Raw genomic sequence first — 21,049 nt, forward strand, 5'->3', positions numbered from 1 at the left:
GGACAATTTTTATACCGCCGAGGGCGGTATGGCAATTGCAGGCAGAATACACTTAGTTTTCGAGCCACCAGCGCATTCATTCTGCGCAAGCTCTGGCAATGGCACTTACAAGAATAAGGGCTTTGCAGAAGCTGAGTGGTGCGAATTGGTCACCTGTGCTCTGCACATGGCGACAGAACCGCACAGGGTGTACATCGACTGCGTCCGCCACTCACCTTCCGGTGTTATCTGGGGGGCGACGCCTTTTGTCTACCACGAAGACATTGGGGTCAGCTGAAGCCGTTCCAGCCGATAGTGAGGTGTGTTATACCGAAGAAGAGGCTGCTATTCCCAGCTAACTTTTGTTCCATCTCAGCAGAAAACATCCGAGGCAGACGAGCCCCCAAGAGTTCCCATCGATGCCAATATCCTCCTTAGGTCCCAACTCGAATTGCATGGAGACATTCGAACATACCTACAGAAATGGCAGGATACCAACCCCAATGATTTGGACCCGGTGCGCCGATCCGACTCCAAGCATCGGCCATTGGAAGTACCGGGTAAATCGATTGGCACAATGCCTAACGGCCGCGACGCAATCGATGCTTGGGGTGACCCGAACAGGTTGAACCAAGAGTCTATGGACAAAGATGAATTTGAAGGTGAACACCTCGAGCAGGGTGATTTAATCGCCCGCTTAAATGCAGACGGGGTGTTTAATTACGGAATCTACGTGCGGTCTGTTCACAAGCAGAAGCAGTTCTACAATGGCAACGGGAATTGGCGCATTTGCTCCAACACGGAGCTCGACTATGTTATCAAAGGATTTGCACCTACGGAACTTGTCGAACCTCTCACGCCATGGTTCCCGGATAACGAGGCTATCGCAAGCCAAGATATTCAGCTGACCCCCGAGGGAGGTCTTCCGAGGCCACTGGGTGCTCCTCTTCTGAGGATGATGAGCAACTTCAAGACTCATATCTTGAAATTCTATAGAGAAAACTCCCAGATACTAGATAATCTTCATGATAAGGTGGCAGACGATACCGAAGTTCTCTGCTTGAGCCTTGAAAATTTGACAACAACTGCTCTTGGCATTGAAGAATCTGAGCTGACTAGCGTCAACATGTTTGCTGTTCATCAAGCTGTTCGCCGACATGCTTTCCTCATCGAAAAAGATGGCAGCTCCTTGTTCAGCCGGATGTATATCGTGCAGCCAAAACGGATCGCCAAGATTGTCAAACAGGTTGTTGACTGGACTCATGAACACCAAGAACATTGTGTTCGTGCCACAATGCGAAAAGACACCCAGGGGCACAAAGACCACCCTATGCACCGATTTATCACCAAAGCACAGCGGTTGATTCGCCTTAGCAGAAGGCTCCGCTCTCCGACTATTATGTCCAGCGTGGGACCATCCTCCAACAGATATTCGCCTGGTCAGGATGGAAACCCACTGGTGTTCCGTGAACTGCCGACCGAAAAGTTCAGTGCAGATGACCAAATGATAATTGAATATCTGCAGCTGTACTCCGTCCCTGCCATTGTCATGCCGTCGGGCACTTTGAGATCAACAGCGACACATATCATGCGTGCCACGGGGATGTACAACACTCTTGGTTTGAGTGAGGCTTCAACACGTCTTTTGTTGCAGGAGATCGGCATCATAGCGCCTTGGGAGAACCTTCTACCGCTTGACCAATATCTGATGCTTCCTGGGCATGGCATATCCCTCGCAAAGGACATGGAGTTGGAAGAGATTGAGGACTCTTGCACTAAGCTCACTGCCGATCAGTTGCAAGATTCTATGCAATACCTGAGAAAGGATTGGGGAGATCTGCCAGTCTACTGTGTGGATGATGTGACGGCGCAAGAAATTGATGACGGTATATCGCTGGAGCCCATCCCAGGATCTCATAATACATTCTGGGTGCATATCCACGTTGCCAACCCAACAGCGTTTATTAAGCATGACAACCCTATCATCCAGTATGCAGCCTCACGACTCTTCACCACCTACATCCCGGAACGCACCTATCCCATGCTTCCCAAAGCTCTTACCGAGCCCCACTTCAGTTTGGCGGCTGGTCGGCCGGTACTCACATTTAGTGCGAAGATGAATCTTCGAGGAGAAATTTTGGATAGTGAGATCAAAAACGGCACAATTCACAACGTCATCAATCTCACTCACAAGACACTGCGCGACTTCTTCGACCCCGATTCCGAAGAACAGTTGGAATCCTTCACCATAGGTGGCGATTTCACCGAACCACCAATACCACTTGGTAAAACAATCCAAGATGGCCTACGGCCCGAGGACAAAGATAGATTCCACATCATGCGTCAACTCATGCTCGCATTCCGTCACACCCGTAGAAAGAACGGCGCCATGGACCTCACCCCTCTTAGCCCAGATCTTTCTGTCTCAGTCCAGTCAGGCGACGCCCCGATGCCGCCATACGATTTACAATCCACAACCGGGCGCCACTATCTCGGTGACCCAGTCATCCGGCTCAATATGCAGTCCTATGATCCATACGACGTTCGCGACCAATCCCGGGACAATTTGGTCTCCCTTATCATGAATCTGGCCGGGCACATCTCCGGCCAATTCTGTGCCGCACGCAACATCCCCGTTGTCTACGACGGCACCTGGTACGACCCGGAGTACGGACGCGTCACCAACAAAAACCTGGCCAATTTCGGCGGTGAGGGTTTCTACGAGCTCAGCGTTCCCCTGGCCTATTCTTCCACAGTCCCAACTAAGCACCACACCCTGGGCTTAGATACGTATGTCAAGAGCACCAGTCCGTTGCGCCGATACACAGATGTTATTGCCCATTACCAGATCGAGGCAGCGTTGCGTTTCGAGCATGAACACGGCCGTCAGTTTGACGCTCTTGTTGATAGTCCCGATCCTGCTGAGATCGATCTAGTGGAGACGGACCCAGCAGAGACAGATCTAGCAGAAACAGCCACTGCAATCACCACCAATGACACAAAAACCACTCCCACCTCTCTCCTCCCCTTCGCCAAATCCGACATCGACGCCCACCTCATCTACTCCCAGCCCCTGCGCAGACGCCTCAGAAATCTTGACAAATACTCAACACAGCATTGGGCTTGTATGCTCCTCTTCCGTGCATTCTACTTCTCCGAGTGCAATCTCCCCGTCACATTCCCATGTCTGCTACGCACCCCGCGCACCAAGCCTAGACATCTGGACGAGGAGTATTCCGGAGTCATCACAAATCTTGGCGTGAACTGCTCGATCACCATCCCCCAGGATTTCCCAGATAAAGATAAGCTGGATATCTTCTGCACGGTCGAAGCACATATCACTGCCATTGACATGGCGTCTCTGCAAGTGACTATGGAGGCGACTGGGTTTGTGAAGCCGTTTGAGAGGAAGGGTGAGTGGGCTTGAGTTCGGGTCACTACTTGTACAATACTGTATTATATGCATATCCAATAGGCATCGCCAATCTTTATATAATTGAAGGATTTTACGCCTTGGAGGACATTGCTATCAAGCATTCGCAGGCACTTTCTGCTCAACCACTCATCACCCCGGCATCCCGGAGATTATTCTCCAAGTTCGTCACCCCGTTTGTCCTCTCCTGCGTTGGGGTGGTCTCCTTCTTCGGTAGGTAAGTATACAAAATCTCGAATGCCATAGCCACGAGTGTAGTAAAGCTGCCATGCAATTAGCCAGTGGATTCACCGTATTCAAAATAAGGTCACTTACAATGCAATGAAACTGAATGCCTCGGCCGAATACTTCCGGCTACATACCCTCTGGCCGTTCCAGGGGTGGACACTGCAACTGACGTGGTTGAAATCCAGAGCCAGGAAGATGAATGCAGTGAGCCAGCTAGATGGGAGATAAGCATTTACTCCTATAAACGTGGGGGTACTTGATATTGCATGCTTACAGGTAAGACATTACTGCGTCAGTCACAAGCAGAGGGAAAACGTGCCATCTGTGGCCTCTGGTAATGCAGCTGGTGCTGACTGTTATGCCGTAGAAGACTGGAGTGAGGACCGCCTATAATGATTTTAGAATTTCTATATATTAAGACCTGATGAGAGAGATGTACCACCACTAGGCAGAAAATCACTGTAAGGGTTTTGGTGTCGCGGACTGCCCAGGCTGTGATCCCGAGGACGATGAATGAACTGGCGCATTGGATGACATGGGCGATAATCGAGATTACACCACAAGGGTGTCCGAAGAGGCTCATGCTGATAATCAGGTATTGATTTATTGATTGAGATTAGTGAAATGTTCAGATTTCTTTTTCCGAAAAGTTCGGGGTTTTCTTTCTTTTCCCCCAAAAATAGATGATATCACCACATGTGGCCAAAGTCAAGAGACCGGTCTCTTATTGGCAAAAGCTATTCTAACGTCCACGGGTATAAATAGATTAATGATTACATGCTATGATCAAACTGTACTCTTGACCTAAAAGTCAATTCGTCGATCCTGCACCCCTGGCCAAGTATACTTTTCGCCCTGAGGAACGCGTCGCTTAGTACGAACAGACGGCAGGAGATCAATGACAAAAGAAAAGACAAAGAATGCGAATATAAGGGCGGCAACTGCTCAAGTTAGCTTGTTCTTGCACAATCACACAGTCCTGAAAACTTACCCCATTCCAAAATAGCTGCTGCGTTCTTATTTCCAGATTTCATGCATACGCCAAATGCAATCACGACAGCGAGTTCGCAGACAACGAAAAGAGCTTTGATGGCGAAGCTGACTATTAAGATCCGGGCTTGTGGATGGTAGAATCGGCCGATTTGGATGTATTCCAGACACACGAGGAGGGCGCAGATCACATAGCTCGCTATAAACATACCCAAAAACCCGTTGTGGAGTTTGTGGTGGTGCTTTGTGTCGAAGATGGACAGAAGAATAAGACCTAAAGCCCCAGAAATCGAGAAAAAAATCGATCCAACAGCACAGGCCTTGTCGAACCTCCCCTTGTTTCGGGCGAGTTGGCCGGCATGGCGAAGCCAACGCTCAGAGAGGAGAGAGAGATCAATGAATACGACTGTTACTACACTGCCTGCAATGAACAGTGGTTTGAGTCCCTCGGCTCCGATATGGGAAATGTAACTGGTCGTTCAATTTGTTTAGTCTATGTTGCCGGAGGGTAGGTTCATTGGTTAGACTCACGGAATGCTTTGCCCATCGCTCAAGGTGGTATATCTTGGCTTTCCATCCGCCGCCCAGGCTGACAGCAGGGCTACTAACGTAGCTACAAGGCCGTTAGTTAAGCTAGCTTAATCCCTCGTGTGTTTCAACCCTTACCTATCCACATGCACCCGGATATCACGGGGAAAATCCAGAACGAGAGAATCCACATGGCTTGTTATGCGACCCGTGGGGTGCCGGAATCTTCAGCTCGAAGGACCGTGTTGACTGGGAAGAGCTTGTATTTTTTTGATTTGATGCAAGGGATACTCCTTTCAACAGTTTCAATGTATATGTCGTGCCAAACTATGATTGTGAAAAGTCAGGGGTCGCAAGCAAGGGAGAAAATGCCGGATCCACCACGCCTGGCAGCAAAGATCCCTCAGAGCCTCGAAATGCAACCCCACGGATCAGAATTACTGAATTCAGATTGTCCATGTAACTTCATGGCGGACAGCTTGTAATCTCGGACGCATCCACCCGGACCGGATCGACCGGATGCTGACATCAGCAGGTTTTGGTGGAGCCTTTTTCAACCTCATTTTCGATTGACCGGGGTGTGATCAGGGTGAACAACTATGACTTGGAAGTAAGTCTGTATTGTCCAAATTATTTTCAACTGAGAAGCCTTTAATATATTTGGTTACAATAAAGTTCATCATCGCTGCTCATAGCTGGCGCAGGAAATTTCAAGGCGACTGAGGCGATCTCGTTCGCAATGACTTCAACTGCACTCCTGAATTGGAGGGTGGTGTAATACTTTGGTCGGGAAACAGGACTCTCCAGGGTACAGACTCCCGTCGAGACTTTCATCGAGTCTTGCTGCTTGTTCAAGCGAGCAGCGTGAAGAAGATGTGACTCGGTAAGATCCTCGAGCTTAGCATCGGCACATGGTGCTTCTTCAAAGACTCTGCACCGAGAAGCTCTGAAAATGCGTCCAGTGATTCTGTGAATTGGTCATATCGATGAGTTAGCTCAAGATATTTGAGCAGTTGTTGGGTGGCAAATTTTGAGAACATTCTGGATCGATATATTCTCAGTGATATTGGCCTGGAAAGTAATATTGCCTAGCAAGGCCTCATATATCTTAGCTTTGCACTGCAATGACTGGGGCTTTCAGCCCTGATGATGTATTTCAGGGGCCTCATTGGATAGGTGAGAGATAGCACCTGGGCAACCTTGCCATCAACGGCCTTTAGAGGTCTGCTTGACTGACCGCCAGAGGGTCCCAATTAGCCGCTCATCAGTCAAAATATGAATTGCTTAGTTAGTTGTATACTACCAGTAGTCCGGATAACCAAGTCGTAGGCCTCCTATTGGTCTCACTAAATCGGGCTTCGGGACTTGGTCTTTGCAGGCCTTAGTATCAAGGCACCAAGAGATTCAAGACATTCAAGACATTCAGGCCACGTGCTCCATGTCGAGCGACTGTCACAGATGAAGGATGTATGGAATTTCATATTTTCAGGATATCATGGTCAACGTCACTTGGATGAAGAAAGTATATCCCAGTCATGTGACTGGGAACTATCTATAGATTTCGATGACGTAGACACGCAACTAATGTGTACCTGGAACACCTCTGAGATTATTCTTTGAACAAGAAGGTGTGAAAACATCATATGGATATATGTTTTCATATCTCTTAAGCCGTTGGCTGGTTACTAAATCCACTAATAAACAAATAAAGTAACTAGTACTTCAATGTTCTTTCTACTTCCACGTCCTATCACAAGTCTGGAGAACAAAGGTTGCAATGTACAACAAGGTTGAGACTACTATGTAAGAACAAGATAAATACATGCTTTTAGTCACAGTGATCTCATTCCATTCTATGCTGGTTGGCTAGAGAATGGACTAGGATGTGCTTAGTACAACCTTGCCCGGGTGCATATAGTTGGCATATGTTTCTTGGCAGGGCTTGAACCATGACGCAATTGTTTTGGATTTTGATATTTGGCGTTGAGATCAAGGATGATGGCCAGTTTAGCGTTTTTATGACAATGCCCTGATTCAAGTGGCTGGTTATGGTAGCACCATAGCTAACAGGATATCCACCAATTTACATCATACCCAATAGATCGTGGCACCTGAAGGCGTTTGCTATTTGTGAATGCTTGTACACCATCATATTGAAAACATGAACGTCATGAATTATAATGTTTGCCTGAGTCTGTCTATGTACAAATTGATATAAATACCCTCTTCTTCCCCCAGTCTGGGGAAATCAATTCATACCTTCTCCATCAACCATATCCCACATCTACTTGATATCAACTTCAATCAACTTCAACTCAACCAACTTCAACCAACTTCTATCAATATCAATATCAACATGCAGTTTGTACGCAAGGCCGAAGAGGCCCTGACTGGCAAGAAGGATGAGTCGCACGAGTCGACCAAGTCTTCCAACCATGGACCTCACTCATCCAACTTGGCCAACAAGCTTGACCCCCGCGTCGACAGTGATAGAGGTTAGTCATTTCACTTCACCTCATATCTTACATCCCTCAAGGATATTCAACGATACTGACTGCCTCAGACAACCGTGCTGCCCACACCGATGTGACTGGTGCTGGTCCTGGAACAACCCATGGCTCAACCGCCGCTACAGGCACTCACAGCTCTACTCTGGGCTCTGGCACTACCCACGGCCACACTACCAGCACAAATGCCGGTCCTCACAGCTCCAACATCACCAACAAGGCCGATCCCCGTGTTGACTCTGACCGCGATAACCGGGCTCGCCACGAGGGTCTTACTGGTGCTGGAACCGGTGCCGGTCTTGGATCTACCCACAACACCCCCGCTACAACCACTCACGGTTCGGCCCTGGGCTCTGGAACTGGCGCCACCCACGGCACTTCAGCTGTAACTGGCACCGGCGCCGGTCTTGGATCTACCCACGGCACTACCCACAGCTCCAACGTGGGCCCTCACAGCTCCAAGATCGCCAACAAGGCCGATCCCCGTGTTGACTCTGACCGCGATAACCGTGCTCGCCACGAGGGTCTTGCTGGTGCTGGAACCGGTACCGGTCTTGGATCTACCCACAACACCGCCGCTACAGGCACCCACGGCTCGACCCTGGGCTCTGGCACTACCCACGGCACCTCTGGTATCACTGGAGCCGGTGCCGGTCTTGGATCTACCCACAACACCGCCGCTACAGGCACCCACGGCTCGACCCTGGGCTCTGGCACTACCCACGGCACCTCTGGTATCACTGGAACCGGTGCCAGTCTTGGATCTACCCACAACACCGCCGCTACAGGCACCCACGGCTCGACCCTGGGCTCTGGCACTACCCACGGCACCTCTGGTGTCACTGGCACTGGCGCCGGTCTTGGATCTACTCACGGCTCGACTCTGGGCTCCGGAACTGGCGCGCCTCACAGCACCCCCATTGTTACCCCCGGCAGCAGCAGCACAAATGCCGGTCCCCACAGCTCCGACATCGCCAACAAGCTCGACCCCCGCGTTGACTCGGACCGTGACAGCCATGCTCAGCCCCGGTCCCCTCTCGCTAGTACTGGCGCCGGTACTACCACCCACGGTACACACACTCGTGATGCTACTGCTGCTCCCACTGGCTCGGCGATCGGTCGCTCCGGTCTTGATTCTGCTGGTCATCGTGATGCTCTTGCGGGTAGTAGCTACAACACTCCTGCTACTGGAACTGCTTCTGGTGCTACTGGTACCACTGGCACCACTGGCACCACCGGCCCTCACGGTTCAAGCATTGCCAACAAGCTTGATCCCCGTGTCGACTCCGATGCTACCCGTGCTCAGAACGAGGGTCTTCACCGTCAGATCTAGGTGGACATTTGGAACTAGAGTTTGGTTTCGATTTTGGACCGGCTTTGGAATGACGCTATGAATTTGAAATTAAGAGCAAGCAATTTGGTTTTTCAATACAACAGATGATTTAATTCTTTCAATGTTTTTTTACTGGATAGTGTTGTACATCGAGTAGAGAATAATAAGCCCACAGATCTCCATCACTCACCTAACTCTAGACCCAAGTAGATTTTCAATATTGTACAGTGTGGTTGTTTCAATCTTCAAACACCAAAGACCTCTTTTATAAGTGCCTTCTTATTGACCTTACCCATCGCATTCCTCGGAATAGCCTCCAAAACTTTCATCTCCTGCGGAATCTTAAAAGAAGCAAGAGAACCCTTCAGCGCGCGCCGCATATCCATCGGACCCCAAGACCGACCACTCCGACCCGAAGCAGCCGCACCAGGAGCAAGAACAATCACAGCAGCGATCTTCTGACCCCACTGTTCAGATGGGAGACCAACAACCGCAGCTTCGGTGATTTGGGGACTACAACCATCGTCAGTATAGACATTTCAAGTGAATATCCGAAAGAAACAACATACAGAGAAAGCAACTCCCTCTCAACCTCCAACGCGCTAACCTTCTCAGCACCAGTCTTGATGATATCAACACTCTTCCGCCCCTGGATGAAATACATCGGTCCCTGAGCCCAAGCTCCGCTCGCCCCACTACCAGCTCCATCAACTACGCGACGGGTAGCTACATCACCTGTACAGAACCAAGGCTGGCCTCCATCATCGCTCTGCACGAAACTCTCGCGTGTGGCTTTCTCGTTTCCCCAGTAATGGTCGAATATTGTTTCACCTCGGAGCTGGATCTCGCCTTCGTGTTCGCGGCCACTGGGACTCTTTTCTTCGATTGGGATCACAGCACCCGTCTCGATGTCGACGAGTCGGGCTTCGACGCCTGGGAGCGGCCAGCCGACGCTGCCGTCGACGCGGTCTGCGGTGTCGAGGCCGCAGCTAAGCGCCATACCGACTTCCGTCATGCCGAAGCGTTCGAGGAGGACGTTTCCGTTGCTGAGGTTTGTCCAGGCAGTTTTTGTTGGGGTTGGGAGGGCGGCGGAGCCGCAGATGTTCAAACGGAGGTTCCGTGGGGAGATTCCTTCTTTTGCGGCTTTTTGGAGCTCTGGGGTTAGTTTGGGGAAGGTGGTCATAAGGCTGTTGTAGATTGTTGGAACAGCAGTGAGGAATGTGATGGCTGATTTTGAGGTGTTGGATGGGAGGAAGGGTGCTGCTAGTCGTTTCCAGACTTTGTCCGGGTTGAAGGGGTACATGAACTCGATTGAGGAGCCTGCTACTATTGGCGCCACGATTGCATTTACCACGCCGTGGATATGGTGGAGTGGGAGCAGGTGAAGAAGTCGGTCATCCGGTGTGTACCTCCATGCTTCTAGTAGCGAAGATGCTTGCGCTGCCAGTGCCGATTGGGGGATGAGAACACCTTTCTGTTTCGAGTTAGTAATAGCTCTTTGACTGTAACGAACTAACTGAACCCACCGGTCGATTCGTGGTCCCAGATGTATACAACATCATCCCACCGGAAGAAGGCTGCTTCAGATCATGCAAGGAGACGCTCTCGCCGCTCGATGCGCCCTCTGTGAGCTTATTGCGGATAGCAAACATAGGCTCATGCTCCAATCCCTTTCGCAGGAGCTCCATGCCTTTATCGGCATACTTCTCAGTTGTCAGTAGCATCCTAGCCTGTGAATTATCCAGGATATACTTGAGCTCCCCATTCGGGAAAGACGGCGAGAGTGGGAGCGCAATGGCATCACTAGCAAAGATCGCCAACAGCATCACTATATGCCTATTAGTATTTTAGATATATTCTTCAACGGGATTCAAGACAACAGTACCTACGTAATCATAGCTGTTCTCCGCGAGGAAGGCAACCCGCTCGCCAGCCAATTGGCCCTGCGCTTTCGAGGCATTTTGTTCCAGGTCGTCCCTAGCGCGGACGATGTCGGCAATTAGACTACCGTAGGTGAATGATCGGGAAGAGACGCTATGCACAACAGCCAGGCTTTCAGGGTCATGGTTTTGGAGTGCGCGGAATATATGTGTGTTGGGGAGAGTCGACAAGAGTCTTGCGCTGAGAGGCGTTCGCCGCGGAGTGAAGCAAACGCGCCCATTCGAACGCGAAAGCAGAGAGAGTAAACGGCCAGACATTTTGAATTTCAGATCTTTAATATTAGGAATTCATCTCACAGCACCCAATTCATAGAAGAGGAGCAATTGAGGTGTCGAGCAAAAGACAGGTTAATGTCATAAGAGTGAAGTTCCGAAATCGAAAACATCCGATTGGCTTCAATTGCGGACGTTTCTCTCCTCCTCGTTCCTCCCTTTGATCGCTTCTTTTCTTCTTTTCTTCTAAATGCTTCCTCGCAGCCTTCCGGGTCTGCTCCCTCGCCGTCTCTTCTCTGTTTCTGCTAGGATGGCTTCCAATACCCCGTTGGAGGATGTCATGCGCGATAAGGTGAGCCACGCCTCTGTGTTGTTAACTGCCATTGCTAACATATCCTCTCTTTTTTTTATAGATCGCTCACGCATTCACACCTTCGAAACTCGAGATCCGGAATGACTCTCACCTCCATGCGCACCACGCTGCAATGGAAGGGTCAGTGTCAAAGGAGACGCATTTCCAGTTCGTTTCCCCACATCCGACCACAATGCACGAGTGAATATCTAATCTCTCGCAGTGTGACAATTGTCTCCGATTCCTTCGAGTCGAAGATGCAGCCCGCTCGGCACCGTATGGTCTACGCATTGCTCAAAGAAGAGATGGCTCGCGAGGGCGGACTGCATGCACTGCAGTTGAAGACGAAGACACCGGCTGAGGAGCAGCGCGAGATGGAGAGAAAGGATAAGGAGAGGAAGGATAAGGCATAGATAGCGGGTTGACTGGGCGTTCAGGTGCTCGTTATTCGGAAAGAGTCTGTCGAGTCGGATACCCCCAGACGATGACTCGAAATGTATTACATTACACTGCACATATAACCTACGATTCCGGGACTCAGCTACGGTATACATCAGACTTTCATACACAAAGGAATCAATTATTAGACGGTATTACATAGGTTCTAGCGCCAAACAGGGGGCCGAAGAAAGCAACAATCTAGTATATACATGCATGCGCCGCGACATCACGAGCCCCGAAGCGACAATCATCAAGGGCCATCGCGTGTTAGGCACGGAACAGCCGTACACGAACACGCAGGTACAGCTAGGAGGCAAAGACACAAAGAAAAGAGGGTTTGAAAGACATATGCTTTTACACAAGAAGGAAATGCGAAGGGGTGGTATAACGAGGGGACAAAGACAAATGGGAAGATGCGGAGATGTGTCGATCCCCGGGAAAGGTCGTACATGGAGGAGGTAGGAAGGGGATGTAGTGCAACAGAAAGATGACTACTTCTTGTTGTTGTTGGTGACAGCGACAGCCACACCGACGACAACACCAATAATAATGACTGGATAAATAGGTTAGCGGGTCGGCCATATATTGCTGTGCAGACAGGTAAATACTTACGGACGATAAGCAGCGCCCACCACTTCCAGCGCCGAGCGTTCTTTGCGCTCTGAATAGCGGTGGTAAGCTTGGTGTTGGCCTGCTCAACGTTGCGGTGTGTCTCCTCGGCTCCCTGTTGAATCTGCTGGACTGCAGGCTCCTGCTGGTGCACCAGCTCTGCGACCTCATTGTACAGGTGGCTAAGTTCGATCAAATCCTTCTCGATCTTGCGGATAGCGGCGGAACGCTGCAGAGTAGCCTGGCGGGCATCGTTGGCCTGGCGAGTGCGAGTACCGGGAACCTATTCCTCAGATATTAGCAACTGACCACTAAAAAAGATTCGACTCGGGCAAAACATACAACAAAGCTCTGCTCCTGTCCCATCAGGACATTCTGCACACCCTGCTCCAACTCCTCGGGGGTAGCCTCGGGGTTGGCAATCTCGTATCGGCGGCGCACTTGCTCCTCCAGGCGCTTCTGGAAGTCGCTCTGTGTGCGCTGGTACTGCTCAATCTCACGACGCAGGTTGCGGCTGACGTTCTCGACCTGGCCCTGCACGCGCGAGTCGCCGGATCCCGGGGTCTCCTTGATGCGCTTGAACTGATCGCGCAGGTAGCGCAGCGCAGTATTGATCTCATCCTCAATGTAGTCGAGTGTTTGGCGCGAAGCCTGGTCTTCCTTGCCGGTGCTTGAGTCCAAAAGGGCCTTTTGGGCGGCGACCAATTGGGTCTCGCGCTTCTTGGTCAGCTCGGCGATACCCTCGTTCAACTCCTTGCACTTGTTTAGAATCCCAGTTGGGCCACCAGACGAGGCTTGGTTGATGTTGGACATCTCTGTCGAGGAATTAGAGTCGTTTCAAGGTGCGCGAGTATCGGGGTCAGCATACCATAGCCACCATTTCCCTGCTCTGCGGCACCAGCCTGGTTATAACCAGCACCATAGCCATAGCTCTGCTGCTGTTGTTCTTGGCCCCCATAGGGATTGCTCTGCTGCTGACTTCCGTACGGGTTGTACTGGCCGTAGCCGCCTGTGTTGGAATCCCCTAAGCTCTGGTACTAGGGAAAGCCACGTCAGAAAGCAAATTCAGGTAATCAAGGAGGTTCACATTGGTTCACTCACACTCATGATGTACAGATTCTCAGGTTCTCAAAACTGTGGAACAAGACAATAATAGTAGGGGGGGGAGATGAAGGAGGGAAGGGTGAGACGGGAGAAGTGGAGGTTACGGCAGAAGCGCTGGCGGTGTCAGGACAGCAAAGCCAATAAGGTCCGGGTGTTAGTCGCGCTGAATAGCAGAATTAAGCATTAATTTGGGTTGAAATTAAATGGGCTTAATGGGTTGAACGGGGTTCATTTCATAAGTTTCATATAACATAGGCGTCTTCCAAATTACGGTGATTTTTTAGGGGTCCCCCTATTTTTAACAATTTCTTACAGAGTGGACAGTGCACCGTTGTTCCTACATTAGTACGGATACGGCCTGCGATTTTACAGTGGAGTCCTCCGAGATTGGCCATTCACCCTTGTGTGGCTGAGGCTGTTCTATTTAAGAGTTCCGAGGTAAGATCGGCGGGATATATTTTCCAAGGTACTAAATACCTTGGCTTTGATAGTAATATCCACTTTGTGACATGTACCCAGTACCTATCTAACTAACGGTTATGTGGCAAGGTAAGTCTGCACGTCATGATTATGATGTATCGACTTATGAAAGACATAGGTATGTAACTGTAGACTACTCCAATAGGAATACAATCCAGCAAGGTAGACATGAAATGCTGCTACCTGTCAGGCAACAGTCGGAAAAAGCATGCGCAAGGAAACCTTCCATGGTTGGAAGAAAGCTGAAAGTTGGTAAAACTTGGCCAATCAGAACATTTGGAAGGTTCCATGAGCCTCATCCGACTAAATATTTGTTTAGTAGGACAATGTATATATAACTAACTAGGATGTCAGATCTATAATACCGATGCCTTTTAGTCAAATAATGTCAATGAAGTGTGGCTGCCTGATCCAGATGATGCAATATTATAAAGAGTATAGTCTAGCATTGCCAGCCTTGTCAAGTTTATATATATCATCTACATAGGTAGAAGCTATAATGTCTATTAAGGCTATAATTTTACCCAAAGCGGTAAACCGATCGTTCTTTCCTTTTTTTCGTTCCTTCCATCTTTCTGCTTAGGAAACTCCCCCTGGATATCCATCTATGGATAAATACCCCTTTCACCTCCTCAACACACTCACTTTCCTCAACATCCCAGCTCAGAATTCGGTCTCGTCGCCTGTACCAAATATAAAGCGCGACATTCTTATTGGGAATCTCGCGACATATCGGCCATGATATCAAACGATTCTTGGAACAGCCGGTCTAAGCCATACGTCCTCGAAAATTGCCGAGTACCTAGACTTTGCTCCCAAGATGTTCGGCCAACCCTGAACCCCAAGTGAAGGACCTCTTTCTGCGGCCTTATATTCGATTGAGAGCTAAACCATCTCTACCGTGTTGACATGGTGAAGCCTCCTCGGAATTCTCCAGGACCGTTTGCATTTGGGGAAAACAACGTGGAATTCGAGTAATGACCAAGGGACGGGAATATGAGGCCATTGGTCATCTAGCCTTGTGCCAAGGTGGGCATATGAAGCTTGGATCGGCTCTAAAGCGGCAAAGAGCAAATCACTGTCTCCAAACGACCCACATCTCTAAAATGCTTCAGAAACCTCAAAATTCTCTGAGAACAATGATGAAAGCCATCCCCATGGCTGACACTCAAGGCCAATCCTTGAGGTTTATCTCAGCCTTGCACATCTGATGTCTTGTCTTTTTGGCTCAGGAACATCACACCTGCAAACCAAATGGAACCCGTTGCGCAACTATGAGCACGAAAAGGGAGGATCATGCTGCGATTTGCAGGGCCTACGTTTCAACTTCCCTGGCTTTCGATATGAGGTGGATTGGGTTCAAACCATTAACGTTATGGCGTTGGGCTGGATAAACGCAGCTTTGAAATCCCGATGGGAATGGGCCCATTTAATCGGTTTCATGGGTCTTATAGTCCAAGCGGCCACGGGATGCCGTGTTGGGGATATTGTACGATCGAAGTTACATTGGCGCCGAGTACGTGGCGTGGAAAGATGTTGACATTCGGCTGCGTCAGCCTGCGGAAACGCCCCTTAATGTTAACGATCTTGAATGTGTGATGAGTATACGTTACGCAAAGGGCACGAAGCTTGGGGCATTGGACAGGATGGAGTGGAATCTGTTATATGTCCCAAAGCTTATCCTGCTTGTTGCATTTCGTACGGGGCAACTAGCCGAGCCTAATGTGGAATCCGTACTCGAGATATACCGCGGACGCGATGAACGTTGGACCAAAGAGCAGGAGTATGAGGAGTATGTCGAGATTTCTACTCCACCTATCACATTTGCGTCCTCTGAAGAAACAATGGCTTCAACCTCCGGTCCGTTGATGCCGACAACATAAGAAATATGGCAGGAGCTTGGACTTCCGATTCGGGTGGGAACCCGTGGACAAGCTATGGTTTTTGTTTAGATGGGTGACTACCAGAATCAGTTCAACCATATCGGGGTCGTGTTGCCTCAAACAGTTCAACTACATTGGATTTTATCTTTGCCGTATCGCATGCAACAGGTTATAGTATACTGTATTATACTGTATACGGTCTTTATCAAATTAATCTCAATCTACAAGGGTTGAGGCCACGATGTCACCTTACACCACACTAGCGTTTGATCTTCAAACCCCATCACAATCGTAACATTTGAGCCAAATTAAAAATTTCAGAAGAGCTACAGATCCCCGCCCGAGGTCCCTTATCAAGAGTTTGTGACTTTGTCCCTTACAATGGGCACCCCAGACAGCTATCTTCCTCCAGCGCTGAGCGCCGACACTATCAGTCAACTGATCGTGTCCCTGGATCTCCCCACTCCAACCTCAATTGAACCTCTCCAAGTCACAGCGGCCTTTCATTCTATCTACTTGATCCATTTTGTAGCAAGCACTCCGATTCATACATCGGATGGCTCTGTGCTTCCAGTCAATACTGATGGCTCAATGACTCTAGTCCTACGCGTCTCAGGCCGTCAACTACCCACCATCAAAACTCGTAATGAAGTCGGAGTCATGACATGGGTCCGTCGGAATACTACCATTCCCATCCCCGCCATCATTCGCTACGACTCCACCAATGATAATCTCATCGGTCATGAATTCACTCTCCTGGAAAAGGCTCCTGGGAAGAGTATCGATCAGATTTACCATACCCTGTCAATAGAGGTCCGCACTAAAATAGTCCACCAACTGACGGACTATCTGATCGAGCTACATTCTCACCCCTGGGACGGTTATGTTGGGGGTTTGACACTCACCAATGGAGAAATCACTCACGGCCCTCCAATTGATGAGAACTTCTGGCAATTGCCCGATCTAGAGAAGTATTGGGCGGGATCCGAGTCTCTCGAGTCGTTGAACCCGATTCCTTCTCAGGGTTTCGCTAGCTTCGTGGCCTTCACTGTCGACTGCCTCGATCGCTACATCTACGCTATTGAAAAGCATTCATCGCTTGAATCTTGTAGAGATCTTATTCCGAGAATTCGCGCCTTCGCTGCTGCTATTCAGGATCATGCTGAACAGCTTAATCAGGTCGTCTATGTCCTCGCACATAAGGATCTCCATTTTGCAAATATCATGTGTGACCCAGACCACCCTGACTGTCCTATTACTGCTGTTCTGGACTGGGAGTTCAGCGGTGTTGTGCCTGCACCTCGTTGGAACCCGCCTCGTGCCTTTTTATGGAATATGAAATGGTCCCCCAAGAATAAAGAGGAGCAGACCCGTATGGAAAAGCTTTTTGAATCCGTCTGTCGCGAAAAGGGAGCAGGGAAGATCCTCGAAGAGATGGAGTTGAGTCCACTTCAAGAGTCCATGCAGACTGTAGTGAATCATATTCGTGCCATTGTGGAGGTCTGTCCTCGCGGCCAGGCTCAAGACCGAGTTGCACACTGGCGTGAGGTGGCCGAGGCGGCGATGGAGGTGTTTGGAGTTTAGGATTATCATACCCAAGAAGATAGAATGGTGGTAGTACATAGTTATGGAATGTATACATTGAAGGGATTTCTTTCGTATATATTGATTATTTTCATTTAAATTTATGAGTTATATATACTAAATTAAAGCGTCATATCATACCACGTCTCACGATCTGCACAGCAGTTATAGAACACACAGAGGGTCCTGCTCCGATGATGCAAACGATGAAAAAAAAGTACGATCCCAGCGTAAGAGACAAGAGATACTTGCAATGCGAATGCCAATGCCAAAAGAACAAGAGAAACAAAATATTACAAAACACCAGCTCAATGCTTACTCCGCCTTGGACTGGCGCCGTTCCACGTCAATCGGACGCTCGGGCATCTCGTCCTCGGCATCGAGGGCGTTCATATCATCTTCCTTCGCGTTGAGGTGGTGGAAGATGGTAAAGAAGATGATACCACACGCGAAGGATGCACAGGCAAGACCGGTGAACATCCACATGATGGCGGGATCGAAGGCGGCGGGGGTGAGCGCTTCGGCGATAGCGGATCCGAACGCGTTCGTGAGGAGGTACATCGACTGAACGAAGGACTTCATACTGGGCGGGGCCTTGGTGTATGCGTACTCGAGACCAGAGACAGAGGCGAAAATCTCAGACACACCGATGAACACGTAGGCTGGGGTTTGGATGGCAATGTGAACCCTGTTGCCTTGAGCAGCGCCGTCGACCTCAGAGGCCGCGCACAGAGGATTACCATAGCAGGGTCCGGCGGAGTAGATCAGGTGCTGCACGATAGCGGCGTACATCATGGCAAGCGAGGCGACGATGAAGCCAAGGGAGATACGGGTGATCGGGGGGAAGGGGATCTTCATGCGGCGCATCAGGGGGTAAACGCAGGTCTCGAGAAGGGGGATGAAAACGATGACTGAGATGGGGTCAAAGTTCTGCATCAGATCGTTAGGGATGCCGTGGCCTTGCATTTGGCCGGCTTGGGTGACGAAGTTGCCCGAGAATTGTCCGTAGACAACCCAGTAGATCGGGTAGAAGGCGAACACGCGGCAGGCGACCAGGGCACGCTTCAGCTCGTCGATGAAGTGGTCGTCCCAGTTGACAGCCGACACGCCATTGTGCTCGTTCTGCCATGAGGGCTTGGGGGCGTCCATGTTGCGGTTCTTCGTCATGATCCAGAGCGCGCGGAAAGCGTCCGTGATGACGGAACCCTGGGGTGGGCGAACGACGTAGAACTTGCGGCCGAGAACAATCACCAGGGTACCGACCATGAACATACAGAGACAGAGAAGGTAGGCGGGCCAGAAGTCGATGTACAGCTCCATGTAGGGAGTGGCGAGAAGGGACAGCGAACCGACGTTGATGCATCCATAGAAGATCATGTAGATACGCTGAATGGTCAGGGCGGGGTCGATGACGACGCGCTCGCCCTTCTTGGTCGTGGTAATAGCCATCTTCTTGCGCTTGTACTGATCCGCAATCAAAGGAGCCACGTTACTCTTGATACCACCGGTACCCAGACCGATGATCAAGATGGCGACAATGAAACCGCCGATACCCGAGCCGTGTTCCAGGGCAGTGGGAATGGAGGTACAGACCAGGATGAGCAGACCGACCATGTAGACGATACAGAACAGCACAATGGTCTTGTACTTGCCGAGATACTGATCGGCGATGATGGCACCGATGATGGGGGTAACATAACACCAGAACTGGAAGAAGGTAGTGAGACCGGTGGCACCCTGGTGATCCATACCGAGCGCACCACGTCCCTGGCTACCATCCCGAGGTCGCTGGACGTAGTTCTGGAACAGACCGGACATGCCGTAGTATGTGAAACGCTCGCACAGCTCGACGACGGCCACCAGCCAGGCGGAGAGGGGCAGGTTCTCTGCGACATGGCGCAGGGAAACCTTCTCCGAGAGGGTGGGCTCGCCGCCATCCGGAGTGATCTGGTTCTCCTTGTCCAAATCGGCGTCCATAGCCTTTTCGTTCAGGACGACATGCTGGGTGACCTCCTCGTTATCATAGGACGGAGCTCTGAAGATAGGGTTAGTTCCAGTCATGAACTTTCCAGACGGAAAGATACATACGCAGCAGGAGTCTCCATCTCACGGTCTGTGGATGACATGGCTACGAGACCAGATGATGCCTTCTCTTTCAAGAGGGCAAGGGAAAAAAATCACAATCAGAATAGAGAAAGAGACCAAAAGAAGGTGCGTGATTAATACTATATATGCAATTTTTCATTTACCCAACAACCGAGGCCAAGTGGGACCGGAGGAGCGTCTTATCTTGAGAAAAAAAAAAGAAAAGAGAATTAAAAAAAAAAATACCAAATTGCACGCCATATCCCCCCATTCCCCATGCCCCCATGCCACTAAGGCTCATCTGAGAAGGTCGCATATGGGCCATTGTTCGCAGCTCGACCGTGGATGCGATCGGCAGTGTCTATCGTCCAACGGCGAATGGCTGAACTGGAGATGAGTTGACCCACGAATGCAACCACACGGCACACGGAAGCGAACAGTCAAGCAATAAAAGGCCGAGCATGTAGTGGACTGACTCAGGTTTGGGTCAATCAGAGCAGCGAATGAGCTTGTCTTGCATTCCGGTATCTGGGGATTTCTGGAAGGGCCAGTCCGAGTCCACTTTATGTTTTTCCCATCGAATCACATTGAGACTTCCAGTCGGAGATTGCCGGTGAGCTCTGAAAATTTCCCAATTGAGAACGTTTCCGGTGGAATTTGCCACGAGGGCAAATTATCGTGTTTTTTTCTTCCTTTCAATATGTCCGGAGTCCAGTCGATACTCCGCCCTTCGCAATCATATCGGATAATGTTCGGCAATCTGATTGACCGAGATCCTATATACAACAGTAGACTGGCGAGGCGTTGGACTTTGATGGGTGGACTGGACGCCTTCGGCTGGGGCGGCAGGGGTTTGGACCGGGGGAGGAAATCCGTTTTCGGGTATTGGATATTGGAGAATTCCTGATTGCAAGGTCAATAATCCCCATTAATCACCATATGATTGTCCAGATTCCCCCCGATCTTCCTTTCCGAATGCAACGTTGGGGCATTTTCCCCTCCTTTTCCGTTGAATTGCGCATGTCTCAAAAGCTTCGCACCCGCTTTACCCCGGCAGCTTGTTTTTTGGTGTCCCCGTAACGACACAGCAATAGCCAATGCCATCCAATACCATGCGGAGTGATGACCTGAGAGAAACCATTTCCATTCCTATCATGGTCTGGTCTGGTTCTGGGTTCCGGGGTAATTATTCTCTCGTAACAGTGTGCTCGGTAGAGGGTGGAAGGGAGGTGGATCTGGTGTGTGCCCGGTCTGCCAAGCCATAGAAGATAAGGGGAGATTTCTGTTAGTGTTGGTCATTAGTATGTGTAGCCCTGAAGGACATCATAAGTCATCTCATAATATTATGATAATATCAACA

The 21,049-nt window shown here is 50.0% G+C and overlaps 10 protein-coding genes across 10 annotated transcripts; 5 read left to right on the forward strand and 5 right to left on the reverse strand.

The window, feature by feature from the left end:
- Positions 1 to 98: 98 nt before the first annotated feature.
- Positions 99 to 3,406, forward strand: N7471_006832 (exoribonuclease II; the record flags this gene model as incomplete). Its single annotated transcript, XM_057279551.1, has 2 exons — positions 99 to 299; positions 356 to 3,406. The coding sequence occupies 2 exons, from the start codon at positions 99 to 101 to the stop codon at positions 3,404 to 3,406; spliced, it is 3,252 nt and encodes a 1,083-aa protein (XP_057139161.1).
- A 127-nt stretch (positions 3,407 to 3,533) lies between these two features.
- On the reverse strand, positions 3,534 to 4,223 carry N7471_006833 (MARVEL domain-containing protein; the record flags this gene model as incomplete). Its single annotated transcript, XM_057279552.1, has 4 exons — positions 3,534 to 3,675; positions 3,728 to 3,853; positions 3,915 to 4,027; positions 4,080 to 4,223. 4 exons carry the CDS (start codon positions 4,221 to 4,223, stop codon positions 3,534 to 3,536), a joined length of 525 nt encoding a protein of 174 aa, XP_057139162.1.
- A 221-nt stretch (positions 4,224 to 4,444) lies between these two features.
- N7471_006834 (Frag1/DRAM/Sfk1 family protein) lies at positions 4,445 to 5,351 on the reverse strand (the record flags this gene model as incomplete). Its single annotated transcript, XM_057279553.1, has 4 exons — positions 4,445 to 4,581; positions 4,632 to 5,101; positions 5,162 to 5,243; positions 5,297 to 5,351. 4 exons carry the CDS (start codon positions 5,349 to 5,351, stop codon positions 4,445 to 4,447), a joined length of 744 nt encoding a protein of 247 aa, XP_057139163.1.
- Positions 5,352 to 7,514: 2,163 nt separating this feature from the next.
- On the forward strand, positions 7,515 to 8,998 carry N7471_006835 (uncharacterized protein; the record flags this gene model as incomplete). Its single annotated transcript, XM_057279554.1, has 2 exons — positions 7,515 to 7,653; positions 7,722 to 8,998. 2 exons carry the CDS (start codon positions 7,515 to 7,517, stop codon positions 8,996 to 8,998), a joined length of 1,416 nt encoding a protein of 471 aa, XP_057139164.1.
- Positions 8,999 to 9,243: 245 nt separating this feature from the next.
- Positions 9,244 to 11,196, reverse strand: N7471_006836 (acyl-CoA synthetase; the record flags this gene model as incomplete). The annotated part of the gene is made up of 4 exons (XM_057279555.1): positions 9,244 to 9,511; positions 9,568 to 10,472; positions 10,525 to 10,826; positions 10,884 to 11,196. 4 exons carry the CDS (start codon positions 11,194 to 11,196, stop codon positions 9,244 to 9,246), a joined length of 1,788 nt encoding a protein of 595 aa, XP_057139165.1.
- Positions 11,197 to 11,367: 171 nt separating this feature from the next.
- On the forward strand, positions 11,368 to 12,079 carry N7471_006837 (BolA family protein). The gene is made up of 3 exons (XM_057279556.1): positions 11,368 to 11,503; positions 11,565 to 11,671; positions 11,727 to 12,079. The coding sequence occupies exons 1-3, from the start codon at positions 11,402 to 11,404 to the stop codon at positions 11,914 to 11,916; spliced, it is 399 nt and encodes a 132-aa protein (XP_057139166.1). The 5' UTR covers positions 11,368 to 11,401; the 3' UTR covers positions 11,917 to 12,079.
- Positions 12,080 to 12,435: 356 nt separating this feature from the next.
- Positions 12,436 to 13,660, reverse strand: N7471_006838 (syntaxin; the record flags this gene model as incomplete). The annotated part of the gene is made up of 5 exons (XM_057279557.1): positions 12,436 to 12,497; positions 12,557 to 12,836; positions 12,896 to 13,368; positions 13,422 to 13,584; positions 13,655 to 13,660. 5 exons carry the CDS (start codon positions 13,658 to 13,660, stop codon positions 12,436 to 12,438), a joined length of 984 nt encoding a protein of 327 aa, XP_057139167.1.
- A 1,687-nt stretch (positions 13,661 to 15,347) lies between these two features.
- Positions 15,348 to 16,020, forward strand: N7471_006839 (uncharacterized protein; the record flags this gene model as incomplete). Its single annotated transcript, XM_057279558.1, has 2 exons — positions 15,348 to 15,485; positions 15,592 to 16,020. 2 exons carry the CDS (start codon positions 15,348 to 15,350, stop codon positions 16,018 to 16,020), a joined length of 567 nt encoding a protein of 188 aa, XP_057139168.1.
- A 381-nt stretch (positions 16,021 to 16,401) lies between these two features.
- On the forward strand, positions 16,402 to 17,604 carry N7471_006840 (phosphotransferase family protein; the record flags this gene model as incomplete). Its single annotated transcript, XM_057279559.1, has 1 exon — positions 16,402 to 17,604. The coding sequence occupies one exon, from the start codon at positions 16,402 to 16,404 to the stop codon at positions 17,602 to 17,604; it is 1,203 nt and encodes a 400-aa protein (XP_057139169.1).
- Positions 17,605 to 17,919: 315 nt separating this feature from the next.
- On the reverse strand, positions 17,920 to 19,730 carry N7471_006841 (peptide MFS transporter; the record flags this gene model as incomplete). The annotated part of the gene is made up of 2 exons (XM_057279560.1): positions 17,920 to 19,639; positions 19,693 to 19,730. 2 exons carry the CDS (start codon positions 19,728 to 19,730, stop codon positions 17,920 to 17,922), a joined length of 1,758 nt encoding a protein of 585 aa, XP_057139170.1.
- Positions 19,731 to 21,049: the final 1,319 nt, after the last annotated feature.

Source organism: Penicillium samsonianum (genome assembly GCF_028829775.1).
Source record: "Penicillium samsonianum strain IBT 33392 chromosome Unknown utg000003l_segment0_segment0, whole genome shotgun sequence".
NCBI lineage: Eukaryota > Fungi > Ascomycota > Eurotiomycetes > Eurotiales > Aspergillaceae > Penicillium > Penicillium samsonianum.

Coding starts and splice junctions, on each gene's coding strand:
- N7471_006837 (XM_057279556.1), top strand. CDS start 11,402: ATGCTTCCTCGCAGCCTTCCGGGTCTGCTCCCTCGCCGTCTCTTCTCT. Junction 11,504..11,564: donor AGGATGTCATGCGCGATAAG/GTGAGCCACGCC, acceptor TTTTTTTTATAG/ATCGCTCACGCATTCACACC. Junction 11,672..11,726: donor TCAAAGGAGACGCATTTCCA/GTTCGTTTCCCC, acceptor AATCTCTCGCAG/TGTGACAATTGTCTCCGATT.